The sequence below is a fragment of the Carlito syrichta genome, unplaced genomic scaffold (genome assembly GCF_000164805.1).
Source record: "Carlito syrichta isolate Samal-C Ts95f unplaced genomic scaffold, Tarsius_syrichta-2.0.1 Scaffold302394, whole genome shotgun sequence".
Taxonomy (NCBI): Eukaryota; Metazoa; Chordata; class Mammalia; order Primates; family Tarsiidae; genus Carlito; species Carlito syrichta.
The window spans coordinates 61,761-87,186 of record NW_007246490.1 but is presented as its reverse complement, the minus strand read 5'-3'; the positions used below and the strand labels follow the sequence as shown (position 1 = coordinate 87,186).

The 25,426-nt window shown below is 34.9% G+C and overlaps 1 protein-coding gene across 1 annotated transcript in view; it reads left to right on the top strand.

Annotated features, from left to right (window-relative positions):
• Positions 1-25,426, top strand: part of ARAP2 (ArfGAP with RhoGAP domain, ankyrin repeat and PH domain 2) — a gene marked incomplete at its 3' end in the record, with an annotated part of 112,456 nt that overhangs the window by 26,661 nt on the left and 60,369 nt on the right. Inside the window, exons 6-7 of the mRNA XM_008056542.2 lie at positions 11,233-11,302; positions 17,804-17,924. Coding sequence (XP_008054733.1) covers positions 11,233-11,302; positions 17,804-17,924 — 191 coding nt within the window. The remainder of the gene's footprint in view (positions 1-11,232; positions 11,303-17,803; positions 17,925-25,426) is intronic.

Here is a 25,426-nt window from a genome sequence, read left to right as displayed (position 1 = left end):
CAAACATGAAAGACAGGATTTGATGTATTCCAGCATTTTCCAAATATGCAACTCAGAAAAGGAATCCTGCAAGTTGTTGTAAAGAAAAGAGAACATGGTAGAATGTGCTATACCTTTTAGAGATGCACAAATTGAAATCCTAAAGAATATCTGCAACAAGGAAGCCCTTTTGACTTTTTTTAATGTACTGTTTTCTAAAGATGTTTGTGTATTCTGCATAATACACTGAGCCTATTTATAAAAACTGTGATGTATATTAAGGTATTGATGTTTTACTACACAAATTTTCGGGACTTTATTTCTTACTCGGCTAAATCCTTCTTTTTAAAATTTAATTATTGTTTAACTGTGGGGAAGACTGATGTGGCAATGGGAGCCTGGGACAGCAGAAGCTGCACGCATGAGGTTAACTCAGCAATTCCCGGTGGAGGAGGACAAGGATGAGCAAGATGTGTTCCTTGTCTTTTTGTAGTTCCCATTTAGGGCAGAAAAGAAATACATACAAATAACAATAAAGCCGAAAGGTGGAGATAATAATCGATACAGAAAGGTCCACAGAGCACAGAGGAAGAGGTTACAGAGGGTTGATTAAGCATTCTTTCAAAGACCTTTTAGGGAGGTCACGTAACAGCTGAATCGCTCTTTGGAAAATGGGTATGATTTTAACTAGTGTTTTTAGATAAAATACTTTTCTGGCTAGAGGAAATGAAAAGACACTCAGGTAGGTGATAATCTGGATAGATTGAAGCCTGAGACAGTGAGCAGGGCTTAAGACCAAAGCGGAGTTTGGGGTTATTTAATGGAAGATGCAAGGTTGGGCTCTACGTCCAGGTGGGAGAAAATGCCAGTGAAATGCATGTTCGGGTTGAACAGAGGACTAGGGAAAATGAAAAAGCTAATGGTTAAATACCAGTTAAAGGTCACATCCCAGACAATCACTGGGAGCCAGTGCACCCTGAAGTCAGTAGCCAATGACTTGATGGGAGTTCAAATAGTTTATACTATTTGTGACTGTGTCAGTGGCCAATTTCCCAGCCAGCGTCCAGAGTCACTAAGGCTGCATTAGTGGAGTCATTCTCCAGTTGGGTACACAAATGTTTGAGTGCCTCAAATCTCCTAGTACTGCTAGCATACAGCTGGCCTTTCTGTGAGTGGCAAATGTGAAAAGCTGGCAAGTCTATCTGACTAAGGAATTATATATCGGTCGCCTTGTTAAGCTTAAAACTGAATCTTATATCCCTGATACAAAGTATCTTTTTATACCTGCAGATTAGTTAGCCATTTTTCAAGTCACTCGCCACTTATAAAGTTTGTGCCAAGGAAATAAAAACCTTCAATATTATATTTGTAGTTTTAGGAAGAAAATTGTTTAGTTTTAGTTTCCATTAAAATGACAAGGTTAATTCCTTTCAGTCTAGCTGCAGAGAAGTGAATAGGGCATTGGCGTCATCAGAAAGACTGAAGTTAGCCTTTCCAAGACATCATTCTGTATTACTCAGTTTCTCAGAACCTCCAATTCCCACCTAAATGTGTAAAGTCAAGACTTCCTCTATGTTCTCATTTGGAAAAGTAGGTAACTTTGGGCTGGACCCTTATTTAATTGGTGACAACAAGCCTCAGTTTTCTTTCTTTTTCAGAAGAACATCATTTTATTGCATGTGACCTTGGATAATGTAACTAGTAGTGAGTCTTAGTCTGTTCTTATCTGGACAAACAGAATGTGTTTCCATTGGACTTTTAAAATCCAATTTTTTTGATTGTTATGAAAGCATATAGTTTAAGTGTCAGAGAGTTCTAAAAAAAAAAAAAACATAACAACTCTTCTTCCCCTCCGGCTTCTTCATAAGAAGTATCACTTTAAAAAAAAAAAAATTTGGAGTTGTAGGGTACAAGTGGAGATTTACAACATAAGTAGGTTGCGTGCAGGTGAAGTTTGGGCTTCTAACTGGCTTTTCTCCCCCTGATAGTGGACCAGGTACCCAGGATGTTGCCACGTGCCGGCTCCCTCACTACCCCCACCCCCAGCAGTGTCCAGTGTCTGCCCATCTCACCCTTGTGCTAGAGTGTCTAGTGTTCATGGAGAGGCACCTGCTTTCAACTTTTTTAGTAGTTTCTTTTGGAATTTACCTTGTATATCATAATAATATTTTTATCCTTTTTTGTTTATTTTTTGCTTTTTAGCGCTTGGAATTAACTACTGATGTACTGTCATAGACTATCATATTTATTCATTTTCACCACTGTCCCCTCTTCCCTTCTAGCATAGACACAATTCCTATTATCCTTTTGATATAGTTACATGAAATATTTAGATTATATCTGTCAATTATTTTTATTTTATGGTTATAAATGCTAGTATGAATATTTTTGTATTCATTTACAACTTTAAGTTTTTCTGGGATTAGTAATTATTGACTTTTTGTTTCCTTAATTTTTATGTACTTCATCTGAAAATTCTTACACATTTTATTAAAGATTTTTATATAAATTCTTATTGAATTCCATATAAATCTCTGAAGTAACCAAAATATAGAAACTATCTATTTGATCATCTTACAGCCTCTTCAGAAACTTTAGATTGGGCTAGTTGTTCCCAGGCACAGTTAACATCCTAGGACTCTCCTCATGATTATCCTGGGGCTTTTCTGTGCCTTTTTAGTGTTTTTGTGTTTCCTGAATCTCATGTTACTGTGTCTCCATCCTATACCTTTTCTTTGAATAAAACTCCTTGAAGTTTCCTAAGAAAAAGTAGACAGTGAGTAAGTTTTTTGGGACTGTGCATGTTTGAAAGTGTCTTTCTTTCTAAGCATGGTTATTGGTAATTTATTTGGTTTCAGACATTTTAACTGGAAGTAATATTTTCTCCAGATCATCAATTTGTAGTCTTCTAGATCCCTGATGTTCTATAGCTATTACTGAGAAATTTGACTCTTAGTTATTTCTATATAGCCTATTTTTCAGTTCTGGGAGATTTTCTTATTTTATTCTTCAAAAACTTTTCTTTCTTTTCTTTTCCTTTTTTTTCTAGAATTCCAAGTAGTTTGATGTTGAATCTTTTGCTAGTTTTTTCATTTCTGCTGAGAAGTTTCTTCAATTGCATTTTTTAATATTTTAGTTTTTTGTTGTCTTGTATTTCATACACAAAACACTTTCTTTTGACTGTTCTTTTATAGCATAATGTTCTTCTTTCACAAATGAAATACATTCTCTAAGGATATTAATACCTTTTTGAAGGTTTCATCTACTGTAGAGATTTTTTCTTATAATTTTTTTCATAGGGGATTCCTCTTCATCTTTTAACTTAGTGATATTTTTTGTCAGTTCACTTTAAATGAAATTCTACTAAGCTGATTGAGTACAGCAGGCTCTGATGGGTCTTGCTATCTGTATCTTGTAAGATGATAATGGTAGGTCTTTTACTAATATATCTCCATGGAGAGTCCTCATGTTAATATCTTTTAAATGAATTTCCTTTCTGAGGGTTAATAAGCCTGGTCACCAGCTTTTGGGGGACCTACTAGGGAAAGTGGGTTTGTTGTTGTTGTTTTGGTATTAATAGTTATGATGTAGAATTTTATTGATTCTTCCTTTTTAATACTGTTCTTTACTCTTGACCATGCCTGAGACTCCCAGCCCAGAGACCCCCTGTTTTACCCTCTCCACTGAATAAGTCTCTACTATTTTGTGAGTACAGTGGATGGACAGTTTTCTAACTGTGTAAAGTGAAAAAGGGCTTCTGGGATGGAGTGGTGGGGGGCATCTTAAACTGCCTTTCACTATATCTTTCTATTCTCATCCCCAGTTCTCACCTTCATAGTCACTTCTAGAGTTATTCGATGCCTCTGTTCCCTGAGACTTTCTGAGGTTCTGTGGGAGTAAACTGGTTTTCCTCTTAATTTGATCTGATGCTGGCTTAGCAATCAGTTTGTTCTACTCTCCAGATTTCTAAATATTGCTATTGTTGCCTACTTCTCTAGTCAATGTTTATTTGAGGGTATTTATTTTTTAAATATTTTTGTGTGTTTTAGTGAAGTTTGGAGAGAAGCAGAAGTAAATACAAACTTTGAAATGATCATACTAACTGGAAGCTGGTTTATGTTGGATATTTTAGAATATGACTCCATAAAATAAAGAGGTGTGAATCTTTTAACATAGCTCTTCACATATCATGTCATGTAAGCACTAAACTCTTTATAGGTATTTTAAAAATTGGCAGTCACACATTAAAATTCAAAAGTTTTTTTTTTAGCCCTTAGAATTTTTATGTTGAGTACTTTTTTTCCCCTCACTTAAAGATGTAGATATGGCAGAGATGGAAGCTGGGATTGAAGATAATTTTTGTTGTATTTTATTTTTGTTTTGTGGCTTCAACTCATTTGATTCTTATAATCTTGAAAACTATCACTTCGGTTTGCTTGAAAGTGAGGAAAGACACTTTAAAAATGGAAAAGTGCCGGCATTCAATATAAAAATCTTAGTAATTCCTTGTACCCTCTCTGTCTCTAAAATACTTCATTACTAATACTGCATCATTTAAAAGTCTTATACTTAAGAAAGTAATTGGATAAAATAAATAATTGGCTGAACAAAAAACAAATAATTAGGTAAATAAACAAAAACCTATACTTTTGGAGATTGTAGTAGTTCTCAAATATATTTAGTCCAGTTAGGGTTAGAGGAGTGAATAGGATGAAATGTGCTATCATTTTTTAAGATTATGTAAAGGAGGCAGATGAATCTAGACCAGCATGGTGGTGATATCTTTTTTCTTATGAGATTGTTTAGAATAATTGAGAAGTATATTTCTTGTGATTTTAAATAAAATGATTATTAAGAGCTATACATTTGATCTGTGCCTTTGAGTTCAGTTGTGCGATTTTTAAAGGTGAAAATTTGGTAGTTTCTGACACCTTAAGTCAACATCATGGGTTTGCGTATTTTTTAGATGTTAAGTTTTGTTTTAAGTTTAGATGTGTAATCATTGAAAAAATCTCTGCTTTCATTTAGGAATGAAATTAAACTGGAGTGCCTCTGTGTGAGTACTTCATAAATAGAGATTTCATTGTGCGTGTATACAGTGTTGTTAAAAAAGAATTTTTAAGAAACATATTTTGAGACAACAAAAAATGACTCCAGATGGTGAAGCTTTTTTTTTTTTTTTTGAAAGCAGTTGAAACTTTATACCACCTGCCCTACCAGAGCTCAAGGGAACAGTTTCTAGAAATCCGTTCAATAATACTGTACAACCCTTATAAATTATTCTTAAAAAGCTTCTTAAAGAAATGTTTCCCTTCAGAACCCTAAAAACAAAATAAGATAAAACCCAGGCTAATGTGTTTCATGTCTACTTTACCTTTTCTCCTGAAGGAATTCTGAAGCACTTTGCAAGATTGAACTCACATATAAAATGTGTGGAGTTTAAATGTTATTACTACCTAAAGGCATGTCCAGGATGCTTTGCTATAAAATGCTCTAAAGTCTATTTTGTGTAGTGGTTAAGAGTACAGTCTTAGCCGGGCTCGGTGGCTCAGCCTGTAATCCCGCGCCTTTGGGAGGCTGAGGTGAGTGGATTGCCTGAGCCCGCGGGTTCGAGACCCGCCTGGGCAACTTGGCGAGACCTCATCTCTACAATAAATCAAAAAATTAGCTGGTCGTGGTAGCACGTGCCTGTAATTCCAGCTACTTGGAAGGCTGAGGCGGAAGGATTGCCGGAGCCCAGCAGGCGAGGCTGCGGTGGCCGGGATCGGCCACTGCACTCCAGTCTGGGTGACAGAGTAAGACTCCAACTAAAAAAAAAAAAAAAAAGAGTACAGTCTTTGGGAAGAGACTGCCTGGATTTGACTCCCAGGTATGTTCTTTACTAGTTGTGTGACATAGGGAGATTATTTAACTAACAATTACCTCTGTGGTGTCATCTGTAAAATAGGGATAGCAATATTACTTCTCATGGTTGTCTGCAGAATTAAATTAGTTAATATTTGAATGTGGCTTGGCATAGTACCTGGTATTAAGCACTGTTTGCTATTTTTATTACCAAGTTTAGTGCCAAATAAGTTGTTTATTGACTGAAACTTTAAACTATCTTCTCTGTGTAATACTGTATCATTATTCTAGAGATCATTTGTATCATGTTAGCAAGAATGCAGACTAAGATGGAATTGTCTTTCATACTTTGTCTTTTTGTTTTTTAACGTTTGTGAAACAAATTAAGTTAAATTAAATTTAAGGGAAATGCACAACTTCAGAGAAAACTTGTGAAATACTTTAGCAACTTCCAGTAGTGTGTATATTAATTATGCATTAATTCTTGTGGAACTGCATATCGATTAGTAGCATAATATCGAATAAATGTTTACAAATACACAAGGGAAGTATTTAACTCTTGCAACTCATTAACCATTTTGTGTTCATCAGTATTTATTAGTTTAAAATTTTACATTGACATTCAGAAGTACAGTATTTCTCAAGCTCTTCCTTTCATTATTTAGTTGAAATTTTGATTAATTTGTAGGGTTTACTAATAATTAAGTTTCCATTTGCTAGAAAGGGGAATAATACTGTGAGAAATGGTCTAAGTGTAAGTTCTTATCTCTAATATCTCTAAGTGTAAGTTCTTATCTCTAATCTCTTATCTCTTATTAGAGTTCAATATTGTGCAGAAAACAGCTAATTGAATGTTAACACTTTTAATGAAAAAAATAGATTACTCAAGGTTTATAAAACTTTAGTTGTAAAAGCATCTTAAATTGGTTATTTGCATTTTTAAGTAGGAAAGTATCAAATACATTTTAAGGAGATGTATTTACATTTATTTTCTTCTTATTTTAAAAACTTTTTTGAGATATAATTAACAAATAAAAAGCATATATTTTTAAGGTATACAATGTGTTGTATTTTATATCCTTATACATTGTGAAATAATTACACAAACAAGCTATTAACATAGCTATCACCTCACAGTTACCTTTCTTTTATGGAATAAACACTTAAGATCTACTCTCTTATTGAGTACTAAAATTATCATTTCTTTTTACTTTAGGCAAACTTTTATTTTTAAGAGTCTTTTGTTGGTGTTGTAAATGTAATCTTGACTCAGTTTTATTTCTTATAAAATCTTCTGTAAATACAAAAATAAATCTACTCTTTAGATTTAAAGTGTACGATACATTGACTATCATATTCATACTGTACCTTAGATCTTCAGAACTACTTCTTATAACTGAAAGTTTGTGCCATTTGACCAACGTTATTTTAAGGAGAATCTACAAAAGTTGAACTCATAGAAACAGAGACTAGAATGGTAATAGGGACTAGAGGGTAGGGGAAATGATGAGATGTTGGTTAAAAATAGTTTTAACTCTAAAATGTACATTACATTGAAATTAATGGTGAGCTGTTCAAACTTTCTGTAGGTTCTCATTTTTTTCTTCAGTAACAGATAGATTTACAAAGCTATTTAGTCATATTAAAAAAATCTGATTTTTATTTGAAAAAATATAAATTAAGGGTGTTTCAGTAGTGTCTATTGTTATAGTCATTAAATGGAAATATGAATAAGCATCTTTCAGTGAAAAATAAATTTATTCATTTAGTAATTATTAGGTGCATTTTATATGCTAGAATCTGTGGTAGTCTGGTTTTATACCGATAAACAAAACAGACATAGTTTCTATACTAAAGGATCTCAAATCTGTTTTTAGGTGATGGCTATGATAATTACACTGACTGATCATTGCACATTGCATGTATGTATCCAAATATCACTTTATATATACCAATAAAAATGCATCTTTACAAAAAGATATAAAAGCTAAGGCTCAGGAAAAAAAATCAAGTATGGGTAATAATAGATGATGCAATACTAGAATTCCAAATTCCAAATTCTGCTCAATGTCATAAAGTAAAGAAATGGAAACCTAAGGAATCTATGTGGAAATCAGGGATGGACACTTGGAGGGAATGACTTTGAAGCTAAGAGCTCAAGGGTAAGAAGGAGTTGTTCATGTCAAGAGCAGACAGGAAGCCTTTTAGGTAGATAAAATGGCATATGGAAAGACCATGAGGCAAGAGAGAGCCTAGAGAAAAGAGCAGTGTGGCCAGGGGGTGTGTCCACAGAGTAGATACCCAGAAATTCTGATGGCTGACTACATGAATTTATGACAGTAGAGCAAAGTTTATTTTTTTTTAATTTAAATTTTATTATCTTTAAGTCAGAGTCACACTCTGCTCTCCAGGCTGGAGTGCAGTGTCATGATCACAGCTCACCGCAGCATTAACCTCCTGGATTCAACTGATCCTTATTCTTCAGTCTCCTGAATAACTGGGACTATAGACATTCGAGCATGCCCAGCTAATTTTTAATTTTTTTTTGTAGAGATGAGGTCTTGCTATGTTGCCTAGGCTGGTCTTGAACTTCTGAACCAAAGTGATCCTCCTGACTCAGCCTTCCAAACTGCTGGGATTATAGCCATGAGCCACCGTGCCCAGCCGCAGAGCAAAGTTTTAATGGTAGCATAGCAGAGTAGCTCTCTCCTCCTATAGAACACTCGTTCTTTCGGCTGTTACGCAATATGGCTTCTCATTCCATCTCATTATGGTCTAGGATTTGTCTTATACCTGTCCCTCCATAGATTTTTAAAGAGATGAAGTAATCTTTAAAAATACTGAGTTGAAAATAAATGAGCACATCAAGTAGTTTCCAGCTAGTTGAGAAAGTTAAAGTGGTTGAGAGGACATCTTAGGAGCCAAATCTCTCAGAGGCTGAGGTTTTCATCGGCTCTTCTCAGAGAGCCAAGGGTATAATGTGTCCTTTGCAGTATCTGTGCCTGAGAGGAAAGATATAGCTAGTTAGATGGTGGAATCCTTGACTGATACTTAAGCCTAACAGATACTAAACTATCTGCCCTCCCTCTTCCCCTTTTCATTTGTCTGTGGACATGAATGTAACGTGGCTGGGTGCTCCTCAGGCCACAAACTATCTATCAAGATGGTGATGTAATTCTAAGAAAGCTTTATGTGTCCCAATGACTGGAGTTAAACTTAAGTGGGATGTGTTAAAGCAAATTTTGAACCTTTTTCACTTGATGCTTTGGCAGTTTTTGAAACTTTGCATTTAATTCTGAGTTTTTAAGTTTTCTTACATTCCTCCAAAGTTTCTTTTTAAAGATGATTATATAAGCGTTGATCTTTTTAGATTTTATTTGTCTGTCCTCCTGCCCATTTTGCTATAAGAACTGTGCCTAATCACATTACTCATTCGTTCAGCAAATTATTTTTCAGTGTCGTATTTGTCTCTGTGGTAGTTGTTAATTATAGAGAAGGAAACATTCTTGAACTTTGAAAAGCACAAGGCCTGATGTGGAAGATGGACAGTAAGCAAGGGAATAAATATGTATATTTAGAGATTGTGTTAAGTACAGTGAGGAAAAGTAGAGGGTGCTTTGAGAGAGAGTAATTTTGTAATCTGTTTAGGATTGAGTCATCAGGGAAAGAATTTCCCTGTAGATGGTTTCAGTGTAACTCAACCAAAGATAAGGAGTTAGCAAAGGGAAGAAGAGAGGGGTAATGAATGGACATAAGCCTCTGTCTTCTCACAGCTGTTACTTATTTTTATTTTGAAATGCTATTGAACTCAAGCTTACCACCTTTCACAATGTAAGGTGGATTAGAGTGCAAAACAAAATCTTGTTTTACAGAATTACTGTTTGGATTGTGGAAAGGTATGTATTTCCTGCTTTTGAGTATAGCAGAGATAAATATCAAATGAGCACAAAGTGACTAATTTATTCAATGTATCATTATTGTAAATTTGCTTAATATTTCTTTATCTTTTAACTTTTAATGCCATGAATTTGAAGAACCCTTGAGTTACTAGAAGGAGTAAAAACCAGATGTCAGTAACACTGTTGTGTGTTGTAATGTGAAGAAAATTTATTGTAGTCAGGCCAAGATAAATTAAAAAGAAGCAGATGAAGGGGAGTGAGAGGGAAAGAGGGCTGGGTGGTCAGTGGCAGTTATACTATTTTAAGTTCCTTATGTGTTCTAATAATTAATTCAATGCTTATATGTAAAATTGTTGTCTGCATTGATGAATTGCAAACATTTTCTCCATTTGATCAGATTTGGTCTAATTTTATCTTAAGCACAATAAATTTGCTAGCGATTCATGTGGGAAGTTTGCTGCATTTTACTTAAGTAATGCCATGGACCTGGGGAAGACAAGCTCTCTGTACTCCCTGAAGTTCTTTTTCTATGGTTGAATCTTCTGAAAACCACAGAAAGCTATACCAACTCCCTGTTAGATAACTTCAGAAACAGTAGGTAGACATGGCTGATGATTACAAATTTGTTTAGAAATTGTTTTTTTAAAAACAGGAAGTTAGTTTCCATATATGATCTGTGAGAAGGACTAAAAGTATCTGGATGACGTCAGTCCAAACTGAAAGCCATGTAAAACATGGGATATTCACGCCGGGCACTGTGGTTTACACCTATAATCCCAGCACTTTGGCAGACTGAGGTGAGAGGATTGTTTGAGACCAGCCTGGGCAACTTGGCGAGACCTCATCTCTACAATAAGTGAGAAAAATTAGCCGGTGCCTGTGGTGGCACGTGCCTGTAGTTCCAGCTACTTGGAAGGCTGAGGCGGAAGGATTACCTGAGCCTAGCAGGTCAAGGCGGTGGTGGCCATGAGTGTGCCACTCAGACTCAAAAAAAAAAAAAAAAAAAAAAAAAAAGGATATTCAGAACCTGTAGAATTTTCTGACTCCAGGGAAGGGAAATCAAAGTAAGTGACAATTTTTTTCTTAATTTTAGCAAAATATTATTTATGCCCAAAAGCAAAAATTAAGGTAAAATGAAATAGATGTATAAAGTTAATGAGGGGTGAAAGCTTATATTATCTTCATTAAGGGATTATATTATTTAAGGGAAATTGGTCCATGATAGTGGTTCTGACCACACTTTGTATTATGCTGAAACTTACAAATGTGTTTGATAGTACTGTTAACAGTATCATTAAAAATAAAATTCTTAGGTCAGCTCTCTAGAAAGTGTTATTATGCATATTGTTTCCTATGTACCATGGCCAAAGCTGTACATTGTCATAGCCTATTGTTGCCTGCACTGTTTAACAGCAAACAGGAATATATTTACATGGTTACGTTACAAATGCATTTAAAATCCAAGCAGATGGTACTTGAATGTAAAATAACAATTTCATATGTTTTGCAGAAAACGCATGTTTCAGAAGAGATGGGTGAAATTTGATGGCCTTAGCATTTCTTACTACAATAATGAGAAGGTAAATACATTTTACGGTATTCAAACATTGCTTTGCACACACTAAGTGTACTTCAGTAAACTAAGCAGTTGGTTTGGTTTTCATGAAAAAAAAGTAGATTTTTCAACCTGAAAAGAGTTTGAATAAGATAAAATATGTTCATAATTTAACTTTTCCTTGTTACATAAAAACTGGGTTTAAAAAAAACCATATATCTAGCAGTTATGTATGAAGTATCATCTATAAACCATGGGAACTATTAGCAATATAAAGGTGAATAAGAAATTATCTTTGTCTTAGAGAGTACCAAGGAATGTGTAAAAATGACACCATGGTAGAAAATGCCAAAGCCAGAAGAGGTTGCTGCATCTGGGGGGGGGGGGGGGGGGGGCAGAGGAGTGTTTGCATGAGATTCATTTGCCTTGGGTCTTGAAGAAAGGGAAACATTTGTGCCTATAGAAACTACAGAGAACAAGACCTTTCAGGAGAGAGAATAGTGACAGTGAGATGCCCAGATAGGAAAATGTGGACCATATACTGTAGAACTGAGTAGTTTACTCTGATTGGAGAGGAGAGTGTAGAAAGATTTGTGGAAGGTGAAGCTGAGTTTGGAGTTAGAGCTCATTGAAAATTTTGACTATTATGTGAAAGTGTTTACAATATATTCTTTATGCAATTTAGTCTTACTGATATAGTAGAGCACATTCTCAGTAGGTTTGAGAATGTCAGGTCTTTTGAGCACATTCTCAGTAGGTATGAGAATGTCAGCTCTTAGGAGATACAGCTAAAATATTTAGGCATTTAGAGTATTATTGTATCTGAAAATACTTTTCAAATGTTACCTATCTTTATATATTTATATTTGCAGATGTATACATTTATTTGCACACAAGCATACTTATATAAAATGAATTCTGAAGTTATAATCAATTGTCAAATCTGGATGGAGGACAGATGGGTGCTCATTGTGCTATTTTTTAAAACTTCTCTATGTTTGAAAATATCCTTAATAAAAAATTGGAAGTAATAAATATACTACCATATGTTAGTTAATTAAAATAAGACTTTTGTTTTAACAATATACTTTCTCTTAACATACTGATTTTAAGATTTTACTTTTTTTATTTATAGCTTATAATTTAACATTTTTTCTCATTATTTAGAGTTTTCCTAGTGTTAGTTATATTTGTGGCTTGACTAGAGATTTAGACTCCCTCTTATATCTTGCTTCTGAAGTGCTGCTAGGCAGAAGAATATATGCTTTTAGATAGAAAGTGACACATACAGCCACATAACACACACTGCGTGCTATACTGCTGAGAATGACAGAAGAATTAGGGAAGTGTTAATTATTTGGTTTCACTTTGCAGTGACCCAGATAAAGGATCAAGCAAGTTTTAACACATCTCTTTGATCTTTGCAAGGTGGTGGGAAGAATATTTGTAAAAACTGATTTTCTGTTTTAGTTTGTATTTCTAGTTTGCATGTATGTGCTTTTGAATGTTGAGACAATTTCTATGCCTAGGATGAGTATAAGGTAGTCTCAGTATCTGATGTAATCTGACTGCTGTTTTTCTTCAGTGCCCTTCTCTAATTTAATTGAAATAAGGAGGAAAACTACTCAGGAGCGAGACAGGCTTCCATGTCATGAGACTCCGTAGGTGGTGGCATCTTTATTCCCATTTGAGAGAGAGAATTTCTAGTAACTGTGTCCAACTGGATATCTTTTTTTAATCTCTCAGTTTGTTTTTTAAAAGCTCATCTCAGCTTCCGTGTAGAGTTGGGGACCTACCATGTCTTTTAGATATTGATATAGGCTTGGTTTGAATTTGAGATACAATGTTCATATTAAAATGAGTTATTATAAATCATTTAGCTTCACATTATTTTTTAAAAAAGAAATTATTGTTTTCTTTGACATTTCCCCCATTTATTGTCCAGATGATTGGTTTCATTTTGGCAAAAAACAAAAGCACTGGGGTGGATGTTTCCTGAAAGGAGGCACAGTTTCTGTTTTGACCCCTCTAGAAAAAAAGGATGCATAGATGTGGCCATAACTGCTATCTTAACTGGGTACATAATTTTGGCAGCTATTTTAACAGAGTAGTTGGGTCTTTTAGTATTTCAGTGTATACATGAGGAACATGTGGTTGTTGGACATTTGGGTAGTGTGCAGAGTTGCCTATTTCCCTAGTTTTCTTCCACTTTTCTCATTGCTACCCCATCAGGTCTCTGCAAGGACTTCTTCATTGGATAACATGAAATGGTATCATCCCAACAGCCTTGATATCTATCCCCAGCTAAGAAATCTAACTCACCCCTATTCTTACTCAGCTGTGGGCAGAATTGCCCTGTGGTCATTTCATTGTCTGAAAGTGGTAGATAAATGACAAACTTGACCTAGATATCTGTGTGTTACAGGCTCAAGAGATGCTTTAAAATTTCTCCTTAAGGAAAAAATTTGCTCTCTGAAAAATGCAGTCATTTGAGCCTGTTGTCATTTGAGTATTTTTTTCTATGTTGTCTTTATCTGGTGTTGTTACAAGAGGAATGTAGAATCAGCTCTACAATGTTAAAAATTACTAGATTTATCTTGGGATCTCATAATAGATTATAAACGAGCCGTTAGAAAAAATGCATCTTCTTGAGGTTAAAGTAACGTTGTATTTTGCTTGTTAAATATAATTTGATCTCTTCTTGGGATTTTTTCAATTTTTTTCTACCAGAAGTACTTACCTGTTAGACATATTAATATTGCTATACTGCGTGTAGCTTTTTATTTTTTAAGGAATCTTTTGTTTTTCTTTTTAAAGAGATGTAGTGTAGATAATCTCCTTTTATTCCTGTTTTTTCCCTACAGTGCTGCTTGACTTTTTTACACTGGAAAAAAGTGGGTTATTGGTTATATTTTATTCAACAAACAGTTAATTATCTCATTAGTGATATATTTTATAAGCTCCTCTAATTGTCACACAAACTAAACTTTGGGAACAGATCACACAGCATAATAACTATATGTATCTTTGGACATTCTGGATTTCTTTCTGTCTGTTGTCAGTCAGTACAAATTTCCAGGAGAAGGTCCTTAAACTGTCCCCAGAGATGCTGTGCCCCTTCTGGATGTTTGTCAGTGGGAAGACATTCTCCCCCTCCTCTCAATTTCTAGGGTACTTAGTGGTCTAGTTTTGGGCTCGTAGTACCATTTTAACCTACTTGCATTACAGGGATTCCTTTATTAAGCCAGTCATGGCGTGTGTTTCTTTGTAATGATCTTTCTAAAAAATGTCTGAGTATATACCGTGGGGAACTTGAGCACGTCTTTTTCTATATTTTCCCCTTTGTATTTTTGTGGCCATTGTCATTCATCAAAACATTGTACAAACTTCAAGGCCCATCTTGTTATCTGCCTCCAAGAACCTTTTTCTTTATAGTCTTCAACAGTATGATATTTGAACAATAATTTGCAGGAAAATTTAGAAGGAAAACAAGCTAAAAGTAGGGAAGCAAATCGGAAGAGTGTTGCTGTAAGTCAAGCATTAATTTATCAGAGTGTAGAATTGTAGGCTCAGTGGAAGTAGTAAGAAATAAATTTCAAGACATATTAAAAATGAACTATCAGCGCATATAATTCATTCGTTCAGAAAATGTTTCTATAGTATCAACTAAATGAAAGGTAGTGAGGAAGATAGATAAATGACCCAAAGCCTATATGTGAGACTCTGTTAATTAACAGTCAGTTGATCACCTAAGTAAATAGAAAGGCACCATTTGAGTTACAATGAATAATTGTAACAGAGGAAAAGTCCAGGTTGTTGTTGGCATAAGTTAGGAATTCTTCCTGGGTGAGGATGGAGGGACCTTAGAAAAAAGCCTGGTCAGAAAGGCTTTCTTCAGGAGGGTGTATTTATGCTGAAATATGAAGGATGAGGAGACAGTGTATTTATGCTGAAATATGAAGGATGAGGAGATAGCAACTATGTGAAGATGGATATGAAGAATATTCCTTGCAGAGCAAGCAGTGTATGTAAAGGCACTTGTTTGAACAGAAATGTAATATGCTCAGTGAGCCTCAAGAAGGTCAATTTGACCAGACTTCAGAGTCTGTGAGTGGTGAAGAGGAAGGTGACATTGTAGGTGTAGGGAGAGTCCAAGTTATGTGAGTGAAAAAGATCAGCACAGGTCAAAGACAATTTCATCCTATTTCAGAATGATTGACTAGAAGACTGATATTTTAATTGACAGATATAGAGGGAAGGTAAATCTTCACATGATAATAAATTCATTTTTAAAGATTGAGGTCTTTATAACACTTATGCTATTGATGACTTGAAATATGGGAGTGATGTTGAGTGAAATGGATAGATAAGGAAGGAAGGGAGAAATTTTATATTACTCTGCAGAACCTGATGGTAGAACTGGAGAATACTACGTTAAATAATGTTAACAAAAAGTTAAACACTGCATGTTCTCATGCATTTTAAATGAAGAAAAAGGTGACCTCATAGAAGTAAAAAAGTAGTATAGAGGATACTAACTAAAGCTGAGGACATTAAGGGGAAGGAGGAGTTAGGAAGAGATTTGTTAGTGAATACAACATTACAGCTAGATACGACAAATAAGTTCTAGTGTTCTATAGCACTGTAGGATGATTATACTTAACAATAACATGTAGTTTCAAATAGCTTGAAAGAGGATATAGAATGTTCCCAACACAAATAAATGACAAATGTTCTAATTACCCTGATCTGATCACTTTCTGTTATATGTGTGGCAGCATCACTATGTAACCTGTGAATATATGCAATTACTATATGCCAGTTAAAAAATATAAAATAGAAGGGATTTTATTTTTTTTTTGAGAAGATTTTTAAAAAAGTAAAATAAAGAAAATACATTATTTTCTGTGCTTATTTCTTGATCCCTCCCTTTTAAAATGAGGTTGCTCATTCATCTTCCTAAATCACAGCTTAAATATCATATTCTATTCTTACTGTATGAAAGGACATAGAAAAGCCTTCATGGCATTGGTATTTAAGATGGTGTTAAAGAATGGATGGGATTTTGAAGGATGCATAAAGTCAGGAATGGGAAATTGGAGCTGAGCCAGTAAAGGAGAAGAAACTGTTAAAGAACAAAGAGAGGAAAGCATCGTAGTATAGTGTATCTACTTAATGAGCAGAGGAAGGTAATCCTAGTAGAATGACATGTTTCTGACAACGAATCTCCCTTACCCAGACTGGAGTTTTTTGTTTTTGTTTTTTGTATGAGGGAGGTAGTTATAAACTTGGTAGCTGCTCCCTGCATGGAATGGTTTAGTACCTGCTTTTTCTTAACCAGTTGTTTCAGATACTTGGAACTAACTCAGAGTGGGGTTTCCATGAATAGTGCTGTGGAAGGAAAGAAAAGACCCTTAAGGATGTGTCTAAATTATTCTGATATTCAAGACCTTCCATAATGAGAATTTGATATGTAGTTTCAACCTCATCTCTTTTGACTCTACGTTGCTGTCCTCTCTTTTCTCTATCCTTCACCTCCGATATTCAGTCTTTCTGACCAGATTGACCCCCACCCATTTGTCTATTTGATTAAAGTTAGTATTTCTTAAGGTCAAGCTCAAATGTCACCATATTTGTAAAAACACCCCTCACCCCTTCTGAGCAGAATTGAGAATTTTCGCTTCTGTATTTTTTATCCCTTAGTTTATATACATTTTAAAACTTTTATTACATTAACTTGTTTTTCATTTTTAAACTGCTTGAAAGTATAAGGACTCAGATTTTTTCCAACACAGTGACCAGTAAGTCTTACACAGTACTTGAAATTGTGGTATATGCATCATATCAAATGATTTGGGAAAGTCCAGGAAGATAAGGATTGAGAAAAAGTTATCAGAATCATAAAAATAACCCTTTTGAGCAAAATTGTGATTTGTATATTCCAGTTGCAGGCAGCCAAATCTGTCTTTTTTCACTTATCAGTCATTGTGGAATAAAAAGTAAAGTGACACAGTGTGAGATTAACAGCCTCATCGTCAGAACGTTGAGTAAAACGGTTAACTGATAAAAATCCAACAGGGTTTTTAGGTATTTGTGTTGTTCTCAGTAATAGCAGTAGTTTTGAAATGGCTCAGCTACAGTACCTGTTGTGGCCAGCAGATGCCTGCAAACACCATAAAATCCTTTTGACCAGATTGTTTTAAAGAACGTGCTGCTGTTTTTTGGAGCTGTAGATCGCTAGTCTAGTAGGATGGTTTGTATTTGATTCATTCCCTTTTAATTCCACATGAAAAGAAAATTGAAAAGATAATTTGCTTAAAAGAAGGAGACATTTAATAGTTTCTATTCTGGGAATACTAAATTAGTGTATGAGCAGACATAGTATTTGTATGTCATTTTTAAACTTTAGATTGAAATTATGAAACTGAAGCAGATGTAAACACAATGCCATTCTTTTTTACTTTGATAAGATCAAGAGGATTTTATTTTCATGTGTCTTCTTTATTATTTTCTCTAACCAATACAGGAGATGTATTCAAAAGGAATAATTCCCCTTTCTGCCATATCAACAGTACGAGTTCAAGGAGATAATAAATTTGAAGTTGTTACAACACAAAGAACTTTTGTTTTTAGAGCAGAAAAAGAAGGTAAGGTTATTTCTTTATCCCTATAGAATACTCAAAGACATTAATTTCTGACCAATCAATTTAATAAACTAATTAGACTAGAAATGTCAAGAAACCTTTATATATATTATTTTGATATAACTCACATTTTAATTTTTCAAATGAATAATGTTAAAATATAAACAAATTGACAAATTATGTGTTGTTTGTTTACTATTCTTTCACTCAGCAAATACTTAGTGAGAAGCTACTAAGTGACCAGGACTCTTATAAGATCCTGGCATATAATAGTTAAAAAAAAAAAGTAGACAGAAATCTCTGCTTTTATGAAGTTCACCTTTGAGGTGTTGTTTTGATAGTGTAAAATAGTTATTTAATATGCAAAACAATTTTCCTAACTTAAAGAGTTGGTTTCATGGAAGTTCACATATGGCAGATTTTAGCTGCCTGCTCTAGGCACAGTAATCATTTTATTACAGATTTTGAAACATCTTTTATGTTTCTTGAATCTTTTCATCTACATCATCTGCTTATAAGTCACTTGATGGTAAAAATCAATTTAAAGATGGCCTGTGTTTTATAGGTCTAAAGAGAAATCTTTTGTGAGTTTTGTTTTATAGGAGGAGAGAGAAGCCAGAGGTGTTAAAAGTCTCTTTTGTATATTTTGTTTGAGTGTCATAATATGTTATTACCCCAAATCTCACCAGTTTTAAATGGCACGGATAAGGGCATCTCATTAATTAAAGAATTGGAATTTTAACATTTTTAAGACTACTTTTATTTTAGTATAAATGTATATAATTCAACTCGATTTTTAGAAGTACTTCTTGGTGTTTAATTTTTGAATAATAATGGCATAGACAATTTACTGAATACTTGTTACATGCCAGACACTCTGCTAAATTCTTTATTTTCTGAACAATCTTATAAGGTAGGTAATATTGCAAATTATTTTCTAATTGTATGGCAAGAATGTTCACCACCAATTGGAAACTACTAAATTGTTAACTATTATGAAGCAACACTGGCTCATTTCTAGACTGCTGGATTCCTGAAACATATGTCAGAACATGACACATAGAAAGCATTCATTGAACCCAAGAATTTGGGGTTACGGTGAGCTGTGATGGTGCCACTGTACTCTAGCCTGGGTGACGGAGCAGTCTCTAAAAATAAATAAATGAAATTATATAGTTAAAAAAATAAATAAATCATGCAATTAGTATCCTGTGTTACTGGAAAGTTTCCATTATTACTTGGAACAATCAGTAAGTGAATACATTCCAGCTGCCCTTCACACTGGAGCAGATTTTGGCAAACTGTAGATTACTATTCATTTGCGAGATCAACTTAGTAGTTTATGATGATGTCTAATATCCTCTCCCCCCACCAAAACAACCTCATATATAAAAATAAGAAGTATCAAAGTCCATTGCTTATACAGTATTATATCATAAGATATATATGTATAAATGTGCATTTATTTTTATACGTTTAAGGTTCAGTTACCTTCAGAATACTCTCTGATGCAAGCACCTATTGAGACACTTTGTCTACTGCTTAAAACAGTTTTTGAACTTGTCAGTTTGGATACCTTTTAGTGCTTCTGTCATTTTCCCCCCCCCTCCTATTCCATATGGGCAAAACATTTTTCTTTGAGGACTTTTTTCATTGTGGAAACAAAAAGCAGTTTTGCATGGGACAAGATCGGGTGAATAGGAAAGTAGGGCATAGGGATCATGCTGCTGTTGGACAAAAGCTTCTGAATACTCAACGTGGTGTGGGCAGGTATGTTTTCATGGTACAACTAGTCACCTGTATGCCACAAAAAAATTCACTGAAGCCAAACGCAGCCTCTCACAGCAATGCTAGCTGGTACACTGATGCCAATGGTTTTCTTGAATACTTACGTAGCGAGGAAAGCTTAGACTACAAGAGGGCCTGCCCTCCAAAAGATAATTTCATTTTTGGGGGTTACCCCTTTGTATTCTGCATATGTGTAATGTAAACGATGTTTCTTACTTGACTTGGTTTTTTGTTTGTTTGTTTACATTGAAAACGATGGCCCTAGAGCAGAGGTCAGAAAACTATGGCCTGCAACCTAACTGACCCACTGCCTGTTTTTGTAAATAAAGTCTTATTAGATAACAACCAGTCTTGTTCATTCATTCCTCATTCATTCTTGCTCAGTGGTATCATTGAGTAGTTGTGGTGTGGACTGTATGCCAGGCAAGCCTAAAATATTTATTGTCTAACTCTTTAAAGAAAAAGTTTGCCAGTCGCCGTCCCAGAACATTTTATTTAGAATTACCTATGTGAGGAACCACTTTTTGTGAATCATTGCCTGAAATTCAGAAAGTTGTCTAGAGCAGTGATACTTGATAGGGGACGTGTACTTGAAATCACTTTTTCTCTTTCTGTATTTCTTGAAACACATGGTGTTGCTTCTCTTGATTGGTGATCATGATAGTCTTTCCTTATGCTTTGGTTTCCACTTCCCTGCAAGGTGACTGCTGTTTCTTTGAGGTGCTTATCACCTTCCTCTTGGCCTCTCAAAGTGAATTTCACATATGTTGCATAGCCTGCATTTTAAGATAGACATACTAAATAAAGCCTCCAACTTGTGTGAAAATCTGTTTAGCCATATTTACTTGTCACATTAAAAGTTAAACAGACACTTTTAAAAGAAAAAAAGTAGAATGTATCAACCCACACATGTTTAAAAGTTACAGGTTCACAATTGTCCAATAAATTCTTCTGTGGTATATCATCTTTGTGATATAAATTGAATACATTAACTTTGATATGAATTTATTATTTGTTAAATAAGTTGTTGGTCTTTAATTTTTGAAGCCATGGAAATAATTGCTTCTGTAAAAACAGATTGTTTCCACATGACATTATTGAATAAGTTATTTTGTTAGAAAGTTATTTTTACATAGTAGCAACTCACATTTTTAAATATAAGTGTGTGTAGAAGTATATATATATATATATATATATATATATATATATATATATATATGTGTGTATATGTGTGTGCTGTGTGTGTCTATATATTTAGTATGGGACCTTCAACAAGATACTAAATATGTTTTACTAAGTTATTTATTTTCCTTTTACATATACAAATGATTGATTTTTTTGTGTGTAGGAACTGAAAAAAGCTACAGTAACGGATTTTCGAAAAGTTGACTTAATGAACTTAAAGCTAAATTAAAGTTTACTTCAGTTGAATGAAAAAGCAAAGTCAAAAGTTTAGGACAGAAAGGGGAATGATGTGACATCTTAACAGAGATGAATTCATTTTTTGTGAAAAGCTTTTGAGTGACCATATATGATAGCTACCCTCTGTATTCCCTGAAACCAATGTTACTATTTCTTAACTGCTGAACTTACCAACTGGCATTGCTAACATAGGATTACAGTTTGCCGTCTTTATTTTGCAAATTTTCTAAGACTTCAATTTTCTCAAGTTTCCCATTAGGAAATATTGTTACTTTCCTAGTTGAAAAGAGAATTATATTGAAATAATAGCATTTAAAAAATACTCTGAAGTACAAAATTTGGTCTGACTCTTCTTGTTCTCAAGCAGAGCCACTGGAATTGGTCTAAGGGTTGTTAACAGCTAATAATCTTGCCCTTCAGTCTGTATTCTTGTGGCACCTATGGTCACACATGCAGATATATTATTTCAAAATGCAGGTGATATTTTGAGTGCACAATTCCCATGATTAGAAGAGAACTTAAGAATTTTGGTGGGCATACCCCTTTCTAGGTCATTTTCAGTAGTTGCTCTTAGCTGTACTTTCTGTGTTTCTGTCCAACTTAGCAGGTTCTAGACTCCAGGAAACAGACACGGATGTCATTCTCTTAATTTTGTTTTTAGACAACATCATACAGTTCTTTGGTGGCATCTGTGATATTGACACAGGAAGTTTTTTTTTTTTTAACTTTCTTTAAAAAAAAGAACACTTAGTATAAGAAACAAATTCTTCTTAGTTGTGTTGGGCAAACAAACTTACATTTCTTTTGCAAACCTTCAGTGGTTTTAGAAGCAAAGCATGAAACATTATCTGTTTACTTTCTCACTTAATCTTACTAATGAGGGTTTGCTAAGATGATCTTTGTAGACTTCATCATGGTGTTCCAGAAGTTTCTGACATGAGGTATTTCAAGAACTTTCATGGACCCCAGATTCCTTTTAGAATATTGTACTGTAGGGTTGCAAATATGGTTTTGAAGCAGATCTCCTAGTTTTCAGGTGACTGATCCCAAATGTGTGTCTCCATCTCTTACCCCTGGCTGCACTTCAGAATCATAGATTCTGCTGCCTACTTAACATCTCAGCATGGGTGTTTATTATTATCTCAGACTTATATTCAAATTCCTGTTTCCACCGTCTCCATCAAGCTTCTTCCCCTGTAATCTTCCTCTTCTCAATAGAGGCAAGTCCCAGGTGCTTAGGCTGTTACGTGAGTCGTGTCTTCCTTCTCTCCTGTCTCACATCAAGTCCACCAGCAAAGCTTTTCAGTTTGACTTTAAACATATGTGTCTAGAGACTGACCATTTCTCAACATCTCCACTGCTACCACTCCACTACATACCACCACTGCTATCTGGATTATTTTTATTCTCTCTCTTGATTGACTGTAGTCACATTCTCAGTAAAGCTCTCAGAGCAGCTTGTCATTCAACAAGAAAGCCAGATCACATCGGTCTGCTCTCACATGCCCCACTGTTACTCCATCTTACCGAGAGTCAAGTACTTACGATAGCTAAAAACCCCTGCTGAATCTGGCCTTGGTCTCTTTGTCCTGATCTCCTTCCGGCCCTCCCGCCCTCACTTCATTTCAATGATGGGGGCCGCTGGTTCTCTGAATGTGCCAGTTGGACTTCATATATTTATCAAGGTTCTTTTTATCCTGGAATGCTCTTTTATTTATTTATTTAATTTTGAGTGGGAGTCTCACTCCATCGCCCAGGCTGGAGTGCAGCAGCTCGCACACGGCCACTCCAGCTTTGACCCACTGGGCTCCGACGATCCTTCCACCTCAGCCTTCCAAGTAGCCGGAACTACAGGTGCGTGCTACCATACCTGGCTTTTTTTTTTTTTTTCGATTTATTGTAGAGACCAGGTCTCGCCAAGTTGCCCAGGCTGGTCTCAAACCCACGGTCTCAGGCAGTCCACTGGCCTTAGCTTTCCAAAGTGCTGTGATTACAGGCTGAGCCACCGAGCACAGCCTGGAATGCTCTTTTTCCAGCCACCCTTCTGGCTTGCTTCGGCGCTTCCACTTCCTTTAGGCCAGGGATGTCCAAACTTTTGGCTTCCCTGGGCCACACTGAGTAACCTTTTGGCTTCTCTGAGCTGCATCAAATAAAGAGGAATTGTTTTAGGCTGCACATAAATTACATAGTTAGTGTATATATATATGTAATTATATATAAAATAAGACTCGTTTTTATATAATTTATTATAAAGTTATGAAATGAGAACATATAAAACTAGTGGAAAATTTGACCTTATTTTTATAAAACCTGTGGATGTCTGGTTTGATGGAAGGAGTTGCAATTCTTAGTGAGTTCTCAAGCTGCTCATAAGAAACATTTGTTCGAATTTTGCTCTTAGTGTGCTTCATAACTGAAAACAGTTACTCATAAATGTATGTGCTGGTGAAAAGCGATGTCCTGAATAAGGCGTGACTGTGAACTTCAAAAATGGAACTATGCATCGGGTCATGAAGAAAATAAACTCTAAACAGCATGTAATGTTAAAAGATTTTGTGGGGCCACATTAATAACTGTCCTGGACTGCATGCAGCCCGTGGGCCACAGGTTGGAAATTCCTGCTCTAGATTAACCATTCTCTTCTTTCTGAGGCTTTTTAAAATTACCCTATATAAAATAGCACTCCTTATGCACCTCAGCCTATGTTGATGTTATCCCATTTTGTAATATATTGTTATTATATCAAAGTTCTGATGGCCATTCTCCTTCCACTAGCATGTAAACTTCAAGAAAGTAAGGTTATAATTTGTCTTGCTCACTGCTCATTCTTGTTATTCACAGTAGGTCTGTAACACAGTAGGCTCAATACAGATTTGTATGAGTGAGTGGTTATCAATTTGAAGAACTAACTTGGCATGCAGTACTTCCTTATTGGACATTGCTCATGGGTTACACTGAGGAATCTTTAGTTAGATCATATTGACATCTCGAAAGTAAGAGTCCAGCTAAACTTTGTTAGATTATGTTACTGATGTTTGTCATGACACTTATGTAGAAATCCCTAGTATAGCCAATCCTTTGTTACTACTGAATATGACTACTGCTAAATTCAGTAGTTCAGAAAATATCAAGACTCCTGTTGATTTTTTAACCTCCTTTTTTGAAAATCTAAGCTGGCATTCCTGAAAACATCAAGAACTAACTTTTCAGCTTTAGAAAATTGCTATTGTCTTTTATTTACATTCTAGCATAATCACAAGAAAGTGGAAAATTTTTTTTAGATCAGTAGTACTTAGATATTTTTATTTTATTTTATTTTTTAAATTATATAAATTTTTTATTTTAAAATTGTGGGGTACAGTTAAGGGTTAGTATACAAATATTCATTGTGCAGGTACCCCTGTTGATGAGGTATGCCCCCCCTTCCCCGGACAGATATTGACTACTGTTAATCCTACCTACCTGCCCCTCCCTCCCCCCCAAAAACGTGGAAATTTCAACACTTATTCTTTGCTTCCCCTACTCTCTTTCCTCAACTTAAAATTTTTGTGCTTAGAGCAAAGCCATATCTGGATCAGAGCTAGTTTTCAAAAGGAATGGCGGCCAAGACATTCAATAGATTGTTGTTATTGGAAAGAATAAACATATCTTGTTGTAAAGAACAGGCAAAAGCTAACATAGTATCTAACTTTGCCCTAGACACTTGTCCAAAGGGAGAGCATCATTTGTTTTATGACTTACTGAAGCATTTTCCCTCCATCTAAGGATGTACACATTGAACAGCCAAATACAGTTGACACTTGTAATCTATTTTATATTTGAATGATCTGTTCCACTGTTTTCCTCCATTGACATGGGTAATTAAGAATAATCTGAATGTTACTATTAATTCCTAGTTTTTTTCATGACTGTTTGCTTCCTGTTGGTGGCTGAGGCCCTTAGGAGCTAGATAATACTTCTAGGCTCTAAGGGAGAACCATATGTTGTCATGCAGCCAAAATATGCTTACACCCAACAGATACAATTGCCAGTTTCAAATTAAATCCTGAGAAACTGAGATATATACTAACAGTAATCAAAAAGCCACAGCCCCTTAGGCCCTGTCCATTAAGTTATGACCTTCTTTAAAACTTGGTGATTTATGTGGATTAACACAAGCAAATAACCAACAACCATTATATACTACTTACTTAGCAAGAGTATCTTGTGTGAAACTAATGATCACAAGTAATAGCCAAGTTAAGTGGAAGGTCTGTTGCTGTGACTGAAAATGTAATAAATTATTGTAATGCAAT